The 16,836-nt window shown below is 40.1% G+C and overlaps 1 protein-coding gene across 1 annotated transcript in view; it reads right to left on the bottom strand.

The window, feature by feature from the left end:
- The window catches only part of UNC13C (unc-13 homolog C), a 520,481-nt gene that overhangs the window by 341,499 nt on the left and 162,146 nt on the right, over positions 1 to 16,836 (bottom strand). The window contains exon 6 of the mRNA XM_075857981.1: positions 724 to 802. Within this exon, the coding sequence (XP_075714096.1) occupies positions 724 to 802 (79 nt within the window). The remainder of the gene's footprint in view (positions 1 to 723; positions 803 to 16,836) is intronic.

Consider the following 16,836-nt stretch of genomic DNA (forward strand, 5'->3'; position numbering starts at 1 on the left):
CTGGAAAAGAGCTGCTCCCTGTGAAATGTAGTGCCAGGTAAGATGATACACAACATTACACTACATGTAATTACATATTTAAACATGGGGCGGGAAAAAAAACATAACGGAGTGCTTATTTAAGTGATGACATTTATAGCATTATCTATGCAGGCAGTATCCATTAATGTGAACATCAAATTCTCGGCGATTTCCCTTCAATCCTCATAGATTCCCTGGATTTCCTCATAATTATTCTAAGATTCTCTGGAATTCCTCACAGAACAACGAAATTTTTCGGAAATTGCTCATAGATTGTTAAAAACTCTGTGAAATGCCTCATAAAAAGTCATACGTTTCTGGCATTACTCCCAGATCCTCATAGACTTCCTGCCATTCTTACTAAACCCTCATGTCACCTGCGGTCTTGCTCATAAATAGTAAAAAAAACCTCTAGAATTCTTTCCATATTCTTATTGATTCTCTGAAATTCTAATAAATAGTCATAGATTCACTGGAATTATTTATGAATCCTTATAGTTTCTCTGGAATTTCTCATAAATTCTCTTCGGTTTTCTGAAATTCTTTATAAATAGTTATAGATTACTTATATTCCTCATACATTGCTATAGATTCTCTGAAATTCCTTAGAGATCTAATTTTTTTGCCCAGATTCACTTAATCAATTAATCCAGTTAACTGTTGAGTTTTTTTTTAAATCTTCTTTATAGAACTGGAACTTACCACATCTCGGACAATGGGTAGTGTTTTCTTTCTTCTAAGATCTGGCATACTGTCAATTCCATAAAGCCCAGTGCCAGGTCTGCAAGAAAAGAGAACAGATTGACTGTAAAATATAACATTATATTTAATTGCAATGTTTACATTGTGATCGTCAAAAGTGTAAGCCTTGAAAATACCAACAACTGTAACGGCATTATTAATTATACGCATGCCTAATCCTAAAATGTTTAGCAAATTTTTTGTGGTTTGTAAGACTTTAGAGGAATTAACAGTCTCATACAAATAATACACCGTGGAGTCACATTATTTTTACCACCAGCTAATATCCAGAGTAACGGTCATGTGCAGCACAGACACCAGCTAGACGGGCTGGGGGTGACTCAATAAGGTGCTGGTAGGTTGTCTCAGGTATCTGGAGCTATGCTGACTGCAGTGCATCCCACATTTGCTGGAGGGTGCTCAGGGGAGGATCCATAGAGCCAACAAAACAATCGAGGTGGTCCCACAGATGCTCAATTGGGTTCAAGTCTGGCGAATTTGGGGACCAGGGAAGTACTTGGAAGTCTTGGTCGTGCTTTTCCAACCACTGTTGGACATTTCTAGCCGTGTGACATGTCGCATTAAATTTAAAAGAGTATCCGGTACACCAATTTTGAAATAAAGGTATTTTTTATTTTGTTTTTAATGCCAGTGGCAAAGTGCGACGTTTCGGTCTAGCTGACCTTCATCAGGCACTGAGCCGTGCTGGGAAACTGAATAGACGAGCGCTAGTGGTGCTGATAGCGGCTGGATACAGAGAGCGCCATGATACAGCGGCCAGCCGCTATCAGCACCACTAGCGCTCGTCTATTCAATTTCCCAACACGGCTCAGTGCCTGATGAAAGTCACCTAGACCGAAACGTCGCACTCTGGCATTAAAAACAAAATAAAAAATACCTTTATTTCTTTTATTACCTTTATTTCAAAATTGGTGTGCCGGATACTCTTTTATATTTATGTTTGGGTTGGGCCCCTATCCGTGCAAAACCTCACCCTTCCACGTATATCTGGTGCTGTCTGAACCTATACACAAATTGACATGTCGCATTGTTTTTCTGGAAGATTCTATCTGCCCCAGGGAAGACAAACAGCATGTATGGGTGGACAGGATCTGCAACGATGGATTCATACTCAAATCGGTTCAGAGTGCCTACCACTTGGATGAGTAGACCCAGAGAATGCCATGAAAAAATTCCCCAGATCATAACGCTGCCACCACCAGCTTGCATTCTTCCAGCAATGGTTGCAGGGTTTTGTTCTCTGATGTTTCTCACCTGACATGCCAACTACATCTGTTTGGTGAAGCAGAAAACGTGGCTCATCGGAGAGGCCAACCCTTTGCCAATCATCGGTGATCCAATTCCGATACTACCGTGCAAATATAAGCCTTTTTTTCAGATGAACCTTTGTTAGCATAAAAGCAGTGACCATCCGTCTGCTTTGGAGCCCCATACGCAGTAGGGTCCACTGAACTGTTATTTTAGACACATGTCTTGTAGCCCCCTGGTTGATTTTCAAGGGGAGCTGCTCCACTGTAGCCTGTTGTTTGGCCCTCGCACACCTTCGTAGCAGACGTTCACCTCTCACATCAATGGCATGTGGAGCTCCGCAGTTTCCACGTGCCATTTGTCCACTCACGATACACTTTCACCCCAGCAGCACGCAATCAGCTCACAAACTGTGTTGTTTGACAAATACTGCCACCCTAGGCCCGAAAGCCAATAATCGTCCCTTTTTGCAACTCTGATAAATCGCACCATTTATTCATGGCAACGAGTGATATGTATTTATACAGCCTATCGCACACCTTATATACCCATCAAGCCAGCCCACGACACATCACTTCCTTCATGGGCTACACTTTGCAGATGTCAAAAGTAGAAGGTGGTCATAATAATGTGACTCAACTGTGTGGTTTAGCTATAGGGCTAGTACTTCATTGGATTTATTAAAGTGTCCCTCCACTGTTATCACTACAACATTTTAAAAGATAGCAGTGGGGCTAGTATCCCACAGATCACTAGAACAAATGGCCCATGCCACTCTACCTTAGCTTATACATTGGACATTTCTATATTTCCAAGCTAAGTTCATGGCAGATTCAATTACCTTGCTTTAGGTCATTCATCAAAAGTCAAAACAGTTGCACTCTCAGTGTATGTTCACACGGCCTATTTTTGGCCATTTTTCGGGCCGTAAACGCACAAAAAACGGCCAAAAGATCGGAAGCAGAACGCCTCCAAACATCTGCCCATTGATTGCAATGGTAAAAACGGCGTTCTGTTCCGACGGGCCGAAAATCGAGAGTGGTTTAAAAAACGTCTAAAAATCAGGAGCTGTTTTGCCTTGAAAACAGCTCCGTATTTTCAGATGTTTTTGAGTTTGCGTGTGAACATACCCTAAGAAGCGTATATATTTCATCAAGGCCAGGGCAAGGTGTAGATGGAGTAGGTGATGGCTACGGTGCCAATGAGGGATGGGAGCGAAACTTATGGTTTTAAAAACATATAAAGCTGCTTTTTTTTAGAGACGAAGCATCAGGTTGCAGAGTAAATGGATTATAGTATAGAGAAAAAAAATCACTGTGTTTTTTCCCTTTATATATTAGTGCGTCAATATTACATGTAACTTCAATCACTACAGCTGCTATGCTTGCAGTAAAATAGTAATTAAAAAAAACTGTTTTTATGAATAATTTACTATTCGACTGACTGCTCAAAGCAGTTTGTGCAACAAAAGCATGGAACTTCCCTCATCTTCAGTTTAGTTAAATAATAGAACTGACAATAAAACAACATTTAATAATTCAAACATAAAGGGAAGATTTAAACATGTAGGCCAATATTTTACGGTGTGGGTGCTACTTTATGTATCTTGCTGATACACTTTTTGACTGTTTATGCATTATTACTTTCTGCTTTTGGTAAAATAGCTTGGAGACAAAATCTAGATAGTAAAAACACAATAATAAGTAAGTTAAAAGCAACTTTGCTTTTGTATCTAAAATAGAGGTGTGTATATATATATATATATATATATACACACATCTTCTTTTTATCTACTGATCCATAACTAGTATACAACAATATATGCAATATCTAGTATGTAGTATTATAAAGTGGTATGCATTGTACCCAGTATTCAATATCCACTGGTATGTGTAAGGTCAGATGACTCCTAACTCTGTTACCATGGGGGAAGACTCTCCCAGCAAACCCCTACCCCCATTCTCAACTCCAAAAAAATTTGATGTATGGGTGGGTAAAGCATTCAATAATTCTATATTCTGGTCTAAATTTGTTGGCGGCTTTGCCTCCTTCCTTGTCTGGTGGGAAATCCCCAACCAGGCTCAGCACTGATCTAATGGCTCCACATATACACTTTCAGGTCTTGGTGTAATGCCTTGCTATCCAATGATTAATATTAGTAAAGATAATGCAAAGCTGCACCCGCTCATCAAATTAATGACTATAGCTAAAAAAAACGAAAGCCTATTTTTTTAATACTTTTAATTACTTATTCTGTACTGATCCAGAGTTATGGACTGTATTACGGCAAAAAGATAAATTCACAATTCTTCTAGTTTCTAATGGAAACAATCAGCAAGCTCGACAGCACACGTCATGTGAGACAATAAAACTTTAAATGCAGGCATCTAAAAGATACCCATCAGCTCAGACAGTGGGCATTTGGGGACACTGTTTCACTTCCGCAGTCCCTGTAAAAAGGACGTGTTGGCAGCATCTGTCAGCTAATAGTTTTCCTTCAATGACATGTGATGAGTGTGCTGATGAGAGGAGAGCCACTGACTTGCAGAGCTCTCCTGTTCAATCAACCCCACATTTTTCCTTTTCACATGGACAGCGGAAGTGGTTAACAGCACCACCAAATTTGCTTCCTAAATGAAAAAGAAAGCAACTTTATTCATTTAAAATGTCCTACCATTTTGTTGCTGTACAGCCTCAGCAACTCTTTCACATAGCTGGCTGTGCAGCTGCTTCTGACATAATTGACAGAACACTGCTTTACATGTTTTGCAGGCAGGGGACTAACTTGCAATAGCAAGTGCAGCTAAGGCCCCATTCACATCACATTTTTGCCAGATGTTTAGCGTGTGCGCCGGGAAAGCTACCGACATACACACTAAATGTGACCATAGGATACATTGCCGAACGGAGGCCAAAGGAGTATTCTTAAATTATAAATAGAAAGTGTTTAGACTACTAAAGAAAGAACCTAACCGAAAATGAAGCATGAATCAATATGGCCCAAACACGTAAAAAATAAGAAAGGAAATGTATACAAATTGCATGTGCTGATCCTAGGGTGTATACCCAAAAAGCATCAAAACTAAATATATATAACCTAGAAGGATACAAATTTGTACTATGTTTATTTGGTAGACACACAGCTCATTGTCCCTTTTTAACTTTTGGTCTATGGATTCCTCATTTTATCTATTGTTCATTGTCCTTTTATTATGTATTTCAATGAAGTATTTTTCTATTTTCATAATTTCTCTTGTTTTTTAGCATCTATTCCTTCTAGGTTATATATACTAAAGAAAGAAGTTAGTGACGAGGCATTAAAAAAAGTTTGTTGAAATGTAAGTGACCATTTATAGAACATCCACAGTGCAGGGAGAAAAAGTAAGTGAAACTCTGTGTTAATGACTTCTTCAAGAGAGAATAGGAAGAATATGTTTCAAATAAGGAGATGAGATTGGGAGTGTGGGTTTCTTGCAATTTTAGAATAACAGGGTCTGTCCCACAGGACTGGCAAATAGTAAATGATGTGCCAATACTCAAAAAGGGGACAAAAAGTGAGCCATGATATTAGGTCTGTAAGTTTAACCTCTTTTGTGGCTAAAATAATCAAAGATTTTCTGAAAGATCCTATCCTGGAGTATTTTAACATAGATTTATGAGGGAATCAGTCTTGTCAAACTAATCTAATCAGCTTCTATCAGGACTTAAGTTATAGACTGCATTTGGTTAAGGCTGTGGATGTGTTGTATCAAATGTGTTTGATACTGTGCCACATAAAAGATTGGTACATAAAATGAGAGTGCTGGGACTTGGAAAAAATATGTGAAAAAAGGTTATCAATTGGCTCAGTAATAGAAAACAGAGGGTGGCTATTAATAGTACATTCTCAGTGTGGGTCACAGATACCCGTGGGGTAACACAGGGTTCAGTATTGGGCGCACTACTTTTTAATGTTTATTAACCCTTTCAGGACCAAGCTCATTTTGGCCTTCAGGACCATCCCTAGTTTTTCAAATCTGACATGTGTCAATTTATGTGGTAATAACTCTGGAATGATTACACCTATCCAAGCGATTCAGAGATGGTTTTCGCATGACATATTGTACTTTATGTTAGTGAAAAAAATTGGTCGATAAATGTAATATTTATTTGTGAAAAACGCCAAAATTTGGAGAACATTTGCAAAAATTATGATTTTTCGAAATGTAAATGTATCTGTTTGTAAAACAGGTAGTAATACCACCCAAAATAGTTACTAATTAACATTTCCCATATGTCTACTTTATGTTTGCATTGTTTTTTGAACGTCTGTTTTTTCTAGGACGTTACAAGGCTTAGGACTTTAGCAGCAATTTCTCACATTTTCAAGAAAATTTCAAAAGGCTTTTTTTCAGGGACCAGTTCAATTCTGAAGTGACTTTGAGGGGCCCATATATTTGAAAACCTTAAAAAACACCCCATTTTAAAAACTGCACCCCTCAAAGTATTTAAAACAGCATTCAGAAGGTGTTTCAACCTCTCAGGCGTTTCACAGGAATTAAATTAATGTAAAGGTGAAATTTACAGATTTTATTTTTTTTGCTGAAATTCATTTGTAATAAATTTTTTCTGTAACACAAAAAGTATTACCAGAGAAACGCAACTCAATATTTATTGCCCAGAGTCTGCAGTTTTCAGAAATATCCCACATGTGGCCCTAGTGCGGTAATGGACTGAAACACCGACCTAAGAAGCAAAGGAACACCAAGAGGATTTTGGGGCCTCCTTTTTATTAGAATATATTTTAGGTACCATGTCAGATTTGAAGAGGTCTTGTGGTGCCAAAACAGTGGAAACCCCAAAAAGTTACTCCATTTTAGAAACTACACCCCTCAGGGAATGCATCTAGTGCTATAGTTAGCATTTTAACCCCACAGTTGTTTTGCTAAATTTATTTGAAATAGTCTGTAAAAATGAAAAAAAAAATTTTCCTAAAATAACATAGAATTTTCTAATTTTTACAAGGAATAAAGGAGAAAAAGCCCCACAACATTTATAAAGCAATTTCCCCTGATTACGTCAATACCCCATATGTGGTAATACACTGCTATATAGACCCACGGCAGTGCTCAGAATGGAAAGAGCACCATTTGAATTTTGGAGCGCAGATTTTGCTGGAATGATTTTTGGTGCCATGTCGCGTTTGAGTGACCAAAACAGTGGAAACCCCTAAAAAGTGACCTCATTTGGGAAACTACACCCCTTAAGAAATTTATCTAGGGGTATAGTGAGCCTTTTGACCGTAGAATTTTTTTTGCATAAATTATTGGACTTAGGCCGTGAAAATGAAAATCTACATTTTTTCACATAAAATATAGGTTTTGAACATTTTTTTTTTATTTCCATAGGGACTAAAGGAGAAAAAGCACCACAATATTTGTAAAGAAATATCTTTGGAGTATGGTTAAACCCCATATGCAGTCATTTACTGAAGTTTGGACAGACGGCAGGGCCCAAAAGGGAAGGAGTGTCATTTGGCTTTTGAAGCTACAATTTATCTGGAATGGTGTGCACAGGCCATGTTGCATTTGCAAAGCCCCTTAGCCCAGTGGAAAACCCCCCAAAAGCAACCATATTTTGGAAAGTTTACCCTCAAGGAATGTGCAGTTACCTTATATGTGTACATTACCGACTGCTTGGACATTTTTCAGGGCCTCGAGCGGACTGTGTGCATTTTGGCTTTCAGCTTGCATTTTAACAATATATTACTTTGCTTTTTTGAAATAAAGAAACTTTCTAATACACTTAATTTTTAAAACCTGCATGGATTGCAGGTTTTCATTCCCCATTGCATAGACCCGCCGTTCTTGCTGCCACACTTCGATACAGACTTTAGGAGTTCCTCTCCTCTCTGTTTGTCGATGACACGTATAAAAGTGCTTGCTGCCTGGCTCAATTCATCAGCTAAGCCTGAAGGGGGAAGGGGCTGGATAGCTGATGAATTGAGCCAGGCAGCCAGCCCCTTCATCCGCATTATCAACACACAGAGAGGAGGGGGATGCTCCTTCACCCAGAGATTGTGTCGACGCGTCACAGCTAGAATTGCAGCTCCAAACTTCTGGGTCCACACAATGGGGACTAAAACCTACAATCCGTGCAGGTTTTAAAAATAGAGTATATTAGAAAGTTTCTTTATTTCACAAAAGCAAAATGCTAAATAGTTTTTCTTTTCATCGGACAACCCCTTTAGGTACATTTTTATTTTTGGGTATACTTTGGCCATGGTTCATTTATGAAGATGGGTTTTTGGCAAGAATGGCAAGAACAAAAATATCCAAGAAAATTTTGGCACACTAAAGATAAACTAAATTATATTCTTGAATGTCCTAAATGAGACAAATTAATAAAGAGTTTAAAAACGTGGCTCTGTGTGGAAAATTTTAAAGCAGTCAATGAGACACAAGGCTGGGAGTGATGGGCAATCTGGGTAATAATAACGGGTATCACACCTCATTCCTTTCTTGGTACATACACGACATCTTCTTTGGGGGTACTTTCTTGATTCAGTTGAGGGAATTACAGCAATAAAATGTCGCTCAGTGAGTCTTTTGACAGATTCAGATTCTAATGGATGAGAGGGGCCAACATTTGCAAAGACAAGATCTTCAATGACCATTTCCTGGTAATCAAGAAAAGTATTTGAATTTCCTGCCTTTTTGTATAACACAAACGAGTTGTATGGGTCAACCTGAAATAGGTAAATAACTAATTTTTTGTACCATGTATATGATTTTCTTGATACCTGGTATGGCTGTAGAACCTGATCAGCAAGGTATACTCCCCCCATGTATTTGTTGTAATCAATGATTGACACAGGCTTTTGGTAGTAGAACCTCGTTCTACAACATCCATTGTTGCATCAGTGTGGATCGAGCGGAGGATAAAAATATCCTTTTTGTCTTTGTATTTTAGGGCAAGCAGCTCTCCGCTGCGGACACCGCCTGACTGCCCCTTTTTGTACTTTTCATTAACCAATGATTGTGGAAACCCCTGGCGGTTTTTACGAATGGTCCCACAAGCCCCCGTGTTATGTTCAACCAAACTTTTAAAAAGGGGTATGCTTGTGTAGTAGTTGTCCACATACAGGTTATGGCCCTTTTCTAAAAATGGGGTAATAAACTCCCAAAGAATTTTTCCACTTGTCCCTAGATAGGGGGGGGGGGAGGCATCCTGGTGGGTTTAGTTGGCTATCTTTTCCCTCATAAATGCGAAAAGCTCATGTGTAACCTGTCGCACATTTTATAGAGCTTTATTCCAAACCTTGCTCTTTCAGATGGAATAAATAGTTTGAAGTGCAGTCTCCCTTTGAAGTTTACTAGGGACTCATCAATGGAAATGTTTTGCGTGGGGGTGTAAAGTAATAAAAATGTGTCTGAAAACGCTTTGATGATGGGCCTGATTTTGTAGAGTCGGTCATAATCTGGGGCACTTCTAGGGAGGCACTGACTGTTATCGTTGAAATGCCAAAATCTTATGAGCATTTCATAACAGGCTCTAGCAAGAATGGCAGAAAAGGCAGGCGTGGTTAGAATGGGACGGGTGGACCAGTATGATCGAATGCTCGGTTTTGGTAAATGTGAGGCCTATAAATTTCTTCATTTCATCAATATCTGTTGGCCTCCATGAATTTTGCCTGGCATAATAGGAACGGGGATTCTGAGAGATGAATTTGGAAGCATATAAATTAGTTTGGAAAATAATATCTTCCAGCAAATCATTTGTTAGAAATAAGAAAATAAAAAATTAATTGGTCCAAAACCTTCCACCTCCACATTTGTACCTGGGGTGGCATTAAAGTCAGGGATGAATGTCGTACCAGAATTTGAAGCCTCCCATCTCATAAATGCTACATCTAGTGGCAAACTCCCTTGCAGGTTGGCATGCGCCTCTTCACTAAAACGAGGCATGTCGCTTGTACTGGGCATCGTGCTCTGATTTGGAGATGTTTCTCCAACAGCCCTCGCTACCTGTCCTGTACTGGTCCTTGTCATTTTTGAGGATGAACCAGAATGACCGCTAGATTCTGAGTTGTCACTTTCGCTAAGAGCAAAACCCTCAAAATAGTCATCGCCATCTGACAAGACACTTTCTTCGCTGTCAGAACATAAAAGAGCATACGCCTCCTCTGCAGAATGAAATTGACGGGCCATTTTATTACGTTTATATTTTTCTACGTAAAGGTATATAAACGTAAATGGTATGAAATTACTTATTTAATTAGAACAAATTAATTGCCACAACAAATTAATTGACTGGCACAGCACTTCCTATCAAATTGATTACTAATATAACTTATACTACCATAACCGTCACCCTAAATTATTACTAACTACCCTAATACTAAAACCTAGCACTATACCCTAACCCTATATCGTACGTAACAACGCAGATTAATGGGATTGGGAGAATTAGTTATATGGTGTTTTTTTACTGTGTTTTATACTGTGATATTCACAGATCTGACACTGTCTCTCCTCTGTTTGCTCTCTGACAGAGCAGCAGGGGAGAGACAGCGTTTATATATACTTGGTCCCAGGGAAAGTTTGTTGCTATAACAAACTTTCCCTGCGATGGCCATGATTGGTTATCATGACCATCACATGATCGGGACCTGAACCAAGCAGGTCCCGATCACGTCTCCGGGACCAGAAGCACGGTCTCTCCTCTATTTGCTCCCCGATAGAACAGTAGAGGGGAGACAGTGTAGGTTACGGCGGAAAGTTGTTGCTACAACAAACTTTCCCTGCGATGGCCATGATTGGTTATCATGACCATCACATGATCGGGACCTGAATAAATCTGGTCCCGATCATGTCTCTGGGACCAGAGGCAGGTGACAGCACCGCGATCCGGGTGTCAGCGGCTCTCTGAAACACCCGATCAATCTGTTAACACACATGTCAATTCACGTTGGCACTGTACAGAGCCCAGCAAGCGCCGACGTTAATTTACTGTGGGCGGTCAGGAAGCGGTTAATGAACTTGTAAGTATATGACAATATTTTCAGATGATACTAAGCTTTGTATAGTAATCAACAGAGGAGGAGAATTATATTATTACAGAAGGATTTGGGGAAGTTGGACACGTGGGCGGAGAAATGGCATTTTAAGTTTAATGTGGATAAATCTAATGACAAATCTGCAGAGAAAACAAAGTCAACAATTATGTATTAAATAGTAAAACACTGGGTAAAACTGCCACTGAAAAAGACTTGAGGATATTGGTGAATAATAACTTTAACTCAAGCAACCAGTGCCAGGCAGCTGCTGCTAAGGCAAATAAATTTATGAGATGCATCAAAAAGGCATAGACACACATGAGAAGAACATAGTTTTACCTCTGCATATCACTAGTCAGACCAAACATGGTTTTGGGCACCTGTGTATAAGAAGGACATAGCTAAACTTGAGTAGGTGAAAAGAGTGGTGACAAAGGCAATTAAGGAAATGGCTGGATTGCAGAACCAGGAACCATGATCAAACTTGGGATTATTCAGTTTGAAAAAAATATGGCTTGGGGCAATCTAGTTACAATGTACAAACAGCTGTGCAGCTAAAAGCTCATGGGCCTGGGGCAAAAGTACAGCTTCCCCCCCCCCTGCACAATTTCTCTTTATGGCTGACGGTTGCGGCCAACCCGTAGCTTTCAGTTGCATCGCTGGCTCACTTAAGTAACCCATCCATGCAGCACCAGCAATCAGGTGCATTGCTAGAGTCTTAAAATTTCAGGAGTACAGGCTCCAAGACATGTCCCCCCTCAAAAAAAAAAAAAAAAAAAAATTCTGTATATATATATATATATATATATATATATATATATATATATATATCAGAGACAGCATATGTATATGACTGCAAGCCCTATTTCTATACCTTTGTATATGATTATTTACAGCGGCTCAGCAGACAGTATCACACATGATAGGCTAAGGTACAGTGGCTCAGCAGACAGACTCACAGATGATAGGATTAGATACAGTGGCTCAGCAGACAATATAACATATAATAGATTTAGATATAGGGGCTCAGCTGAGTATCACACATGATAGGCTAAGGTACAGTGGCTCACCAGACAGACTCTCAGATGATAGGATTAGATACAGTGGCTCAGCAGACAATATAACATAACATATAATAGATTTAGATATAGGGGCTCAGCAGAGTATCACACATGATAGGCTTAGATACATCGGTTCAGCAGACAGTATCAAACATGATAGATTTAGAATAGATACAACAGCTCAGCAGACAGTTTCACACATGATAAAATGAGTTTGAGGGTCTCAGCAAACAGTATCACACATTATAGGCTTAGATACTGTAGCTCAATACACAATATCACAAGAGTGGGATAGGTACACAGGCTCAGCAGACAGTATCATGAGAGACTTATATACTGCGGCTTAGCAGACAGAATCCATATTCTTACCCTCCTCGTTCCAGAGTTGGGAAGTCTTCAACTTTGGGTGCAGCACTGGGTCCTGATGCCATCCAGTGTAAGGAGGTTTTGTGTGCTGTACGTACAACATCCTGACACTCAACCTGTGTCCGGAGTCAAAGAGGACTCGACTCATGAGCGAAGAGGGTAAGCATATGGAGAAGTTACTGTAGTAACAGGGCATGTGTAGTTTTACCTTTTGGAAACGAACTAGTCCACAGTTACAACAATAACTGTTTACAGACGTGGTTCATTGAGACATGGGCCCCCTGGCTTCAGGGCCCATTCGCAACTGTGACCGCTTTCAACACTATTACAGATATTCTTTACTGTAAGAGCATTGAGGCTATGGAAGTGGTTGACATTGTGGAGTCTTTAAACAAGTTCATGAAGGGCCTGGATACCATTTTTGAAAGATATATTACAAGTTATGGGTCTAGATTTGTGGAGTTGGGATGTTGAACCAGGGATTTATTCTGATTTCAATAATTGAAAATGGGAAGGAATTTTCCCTTTAATATGGAGAAATTGGCATCAACCTCATGTTTTGTTTTTTTTGCCTTCCTCTGGATCAACACTGTAGGATTATAGGTGGGACTTGATATACCTGTGTCTTTTTTCAACCTTATCAACTATTTAACTACGCACACTGCTTCTGGCTGCTATCGGTTTAGGGCTGACATTATCTGCTTTGAGAGCTTGCAGTCTTTTCCCTACCGCTCCCTTCTCTAAGAGTAGCACAGTGTAAGGTCAGTGGGAGATATGATCATAGTGGGGAATTTAGAGAGGGAGGAGAGTCTGCAGCAGGGAGGGGATGTAAAGAGTAGTGTAAAGTCTTTAGGGGCAGATCGTCAGTGGAGAATAGAGGAGATAACACTGGTTGCTGTATCACTGTTTGCAGAAAAGGAAAGCAGTACCAGAATAAAGCTGTGCTAGTTATTGAGTGTGAAACTAAGAGTAGGTTTCAAACTGCATTTTGAGTAGGTCTGAAATTAAAAGATTGCAGCCTAAAACTTGGTGCCGCTTTTTTCAACTCAAGGTAACTACTAGCATATTTAAAAATATTTTTTTCCTTTTAAAAGCGTACAAAGCCTTCAGGACGAAGCCATTTTATTTATTTTTCATTTTCGTTTTTCAATCCCCACATTCCAAGAGCCTTAACTTTTTTTATTTTTCCGTCAATAGAGTGGTGTGAGGCCTTATTTTTAGCGGGAGGAATTGTAGTTTCTTTTGGTACCATTTATAGTTCCATATAATGTACTGGGAAACTAAAAATTTTTTTATTTGCGGGGTGAAAATGGCAAAAATTGATTTCTTAATGGTTTTTTGTATCTAGTTTTTACGGCTTTCACCATGCAGTAAAAACAACAACTTATATTTATTCTGTGGCTCAATACGATTACGGTGATACCAAACTTAGAGGTTTCTTTTTTTATATTTTACTACTTTTATTGATAATAAACTTTTGTGTCACCACATTCTGAGAGCCATAGCTTTTTTATTTTTTTACCAATTGAGCGATGTGAGGGCTTATTATTTGTGGGACGAGCTGTAGTTTTTATCAGTACCATTTTTTGGTACGTAGAACTTTTTATTACATTTTTTTTAAAGCAAAGTTAACTAATAGATCAGACTTTTACGGACACAGTGATACCGATTTTGTTTACTTTTTTATATTACTTTAGGGGGGAAATGGTAAAAAGTTTTTGTTTTTTTAACTTTACATTTTTTTTTCAGTACTAAAAACTTTTTTTTTACTTTTTTTCCACACTCTTTATTAGCCACCCTAGGGGACTTGAACCAGAGATCGTTAGATCGCTGGTACAATATACTGCAATACTAACGTATTGCATTATATCTAAACTTTTACAGCCATCTGTTAAGCCCTGCCACAGGCAGGGCTTAGCAGAGGCAGAGTGAAGGCAACCCTGGGGGCCTTCATTAGGCCCCTGGGCTGCCATAACAACTGTCGTCACCCCCAATCTCACTCCGGGGGGGCCATGAGCTGTCGGAGGGGTCGGCCCCCTCTTTTCAATGCCTCAGATGCTGTGGTCGCGATTGACCACAGCATTTCAGGGGTTAAACAGCCAGGAGCAGCACGATCGCTGCTCCCGGCTGTTAGTCCCATATGTCCCCGGTGAAATACAGCCGACATCTGCAGCATATGGAGCGCGCTCCAAACATCATCACCCGCACCTGGACGTAATGGCACGTCAGGGTGCGCAAATGGGTTGAAGTGTCACATTCTAATGACAGTGGCACATTGATGGCTTAGCTGAATTCCTATAATATACGTCACAACATTTAAGTCTCCATAAAATCTCAAGAAATACCCACTTTGGACACATTTGCATAAGCCCTGTCCTTTTTAAAATGAATTTCAATGGAAAATCAGGATGGGGGCAGTTGTTAAACAGTATTCCTTACATGGGATAGATTACACTTCCCAGACTGCAAATCACAAGAGCTGTGAGACTTCAACTTTCAAGCTCGAATAATAATAAGTAATAAAATAGGCTAAAATTCTGGTGGGCAAGTAAAAGTTAAGTAATCCAATGTATGTTAATTCTTAGTGAAACAAAGTGTTCAAAGGTACAACTAAATTCATGCATGACACATTAATTTTTGCTTACATGTCTTAATTTAGGAAAGATTTCTATTCCTACTACATATGGCTAAAGTGTTGTGCTGCAACATTTATGGGTTAGAGCCAAATAGACCTAGTGAAACCTTAGAAAGGAGAATGCCATAAGGCCATCAGCATAAATTGTACATGCAACTGCAAACATGTCACCCAAAACAAACTTAAAACTTCCTTAAATAGAAACGTCAGAGAACACAACATGGAATATTGTTTTTGTCAAGAAACCCTACCAGGTCTTGAAGACCCCAAGAAGCTCAGTGGCTTCAAATCTTCATTTGAATCTGCAGCATGTCCTACCAGAGATGTCAATTAGCATCCAGCCCCCTGTGATAGTAAAGCCATCTGGCCTTCTGAAGATAGGCAGAAATTATTTTCTCTTTATTGCACTGTCAAGCCGAGAAAGGATCAGTGGCTACTGATAAAATATTTTAACAAAGATCAGTAAGCGATTTTGGAGTTGTTGTCTTCTTAAATTATAAATAGACTGCTTAAGATTCTGGAATGATATATATTTAGGAAAATAATAACAGCAGCTGTTAAGAAGTGAAGAGACTCTACTACCAGACATATACCGCACATCATTACCATTCTAAAACAGTGTGCAATGATAGTAACCTGCTATTCTAGATATGTGCAAGTTGTCTTGAACAAGTGATTGGAATTCTTTTGGATTGTCTGGTCAAGGCTTCATAAGCAACATTGTACCGCTTAATCACTAAGTCAGTTGCTCGCTACTAAGGACATTTTAAGGGAAGGTTCCTTTCAGGGGCGTAACTAGGAAAGACTGGGCCCCATAGCAAACTTTTGACTGGGCCCCCCCCTCCCCTGGGTGTCACACAACACCCCCTTGTAGATAGTGCCTTTTTTACAGCCCCCCACCTGTAGATAACGCCATACAGTCCCCCCTGTATATAACGCCATACATCCCCCTGTAGATAACGCCATACATCCCCCTGTAGATAACGCCATACAGCCCCCTTTGTAGATATCTACAGAGGGGGCTGTATGGCGTTATCTACAGGGGGGTCTGTATGGCGTTATCTACAGGGGAGGGTCTGTATGGTGTTATCTACAACGGGGGGGGGTCTGTATGGCGTTCTCTACAGGGGGGCTGTATGGCGTTCCCTACAGGGGGGGGCTGTGTGGCATTCTCTACCGGGGGGCTGTATGGCGTTATCTACAGAGGGGGCTGTATGGCGTTATCTACAGGGGGTCTGTATGGCGTTATCTACAGGGGAGGGTCTGTATGGCGTTATCTACAGGGGAGGGTCTGTATGGTGTTATCTACAGGGGGGTCTGTATTGCGTTATCTACAGGGGGGGCTGTATGGCGTTCCCTACAGGGGGGGCTGTATGGCGTTATCTACAGGGGGGTCTGTATGGCGTTATCTACAGGGGGCTGTATGGCGTTCTCTACAGAGGGGGCTGTATGGCGCAAACGCCATACAGCCCCCCACCCTGTAGGGAACACCATACAGCGTCCCCCCTCCCAAAAAAATTTGACCTACAGCGTGTCCTACAAAAGACATGTATCCCCTATCCACAGGATAGGGGATACATGTGTGATCGCTGGCAGCGATAGGGAGAACGGGGGACCGAAAGTCCCCCGAAGTTCTCCATGACTAACCTCTGACTTCCGGCGTCTGTGCAGCTCACTAAAAATGAAAGGAGCGCTGGTCACACATG

The sequence above is a fragment of the Rhinoderma darwinii genome, chromosome 3 (genome assembly GCF_050947455.1).
Source record: "Rhinoderma darwinii isolate aRhiDar2 chromosome 3, aRhiDar2.hap1, whole genome shotgun sequence".
In the NCBI taxonomy this organism is placed as follows: domain Eukaryota; kingdom Metazoa; phylum Chordata; class Amphibia; order Anura; family Rhinodermatidae; genus Rhinoderma; species Rhinoderma darwinii.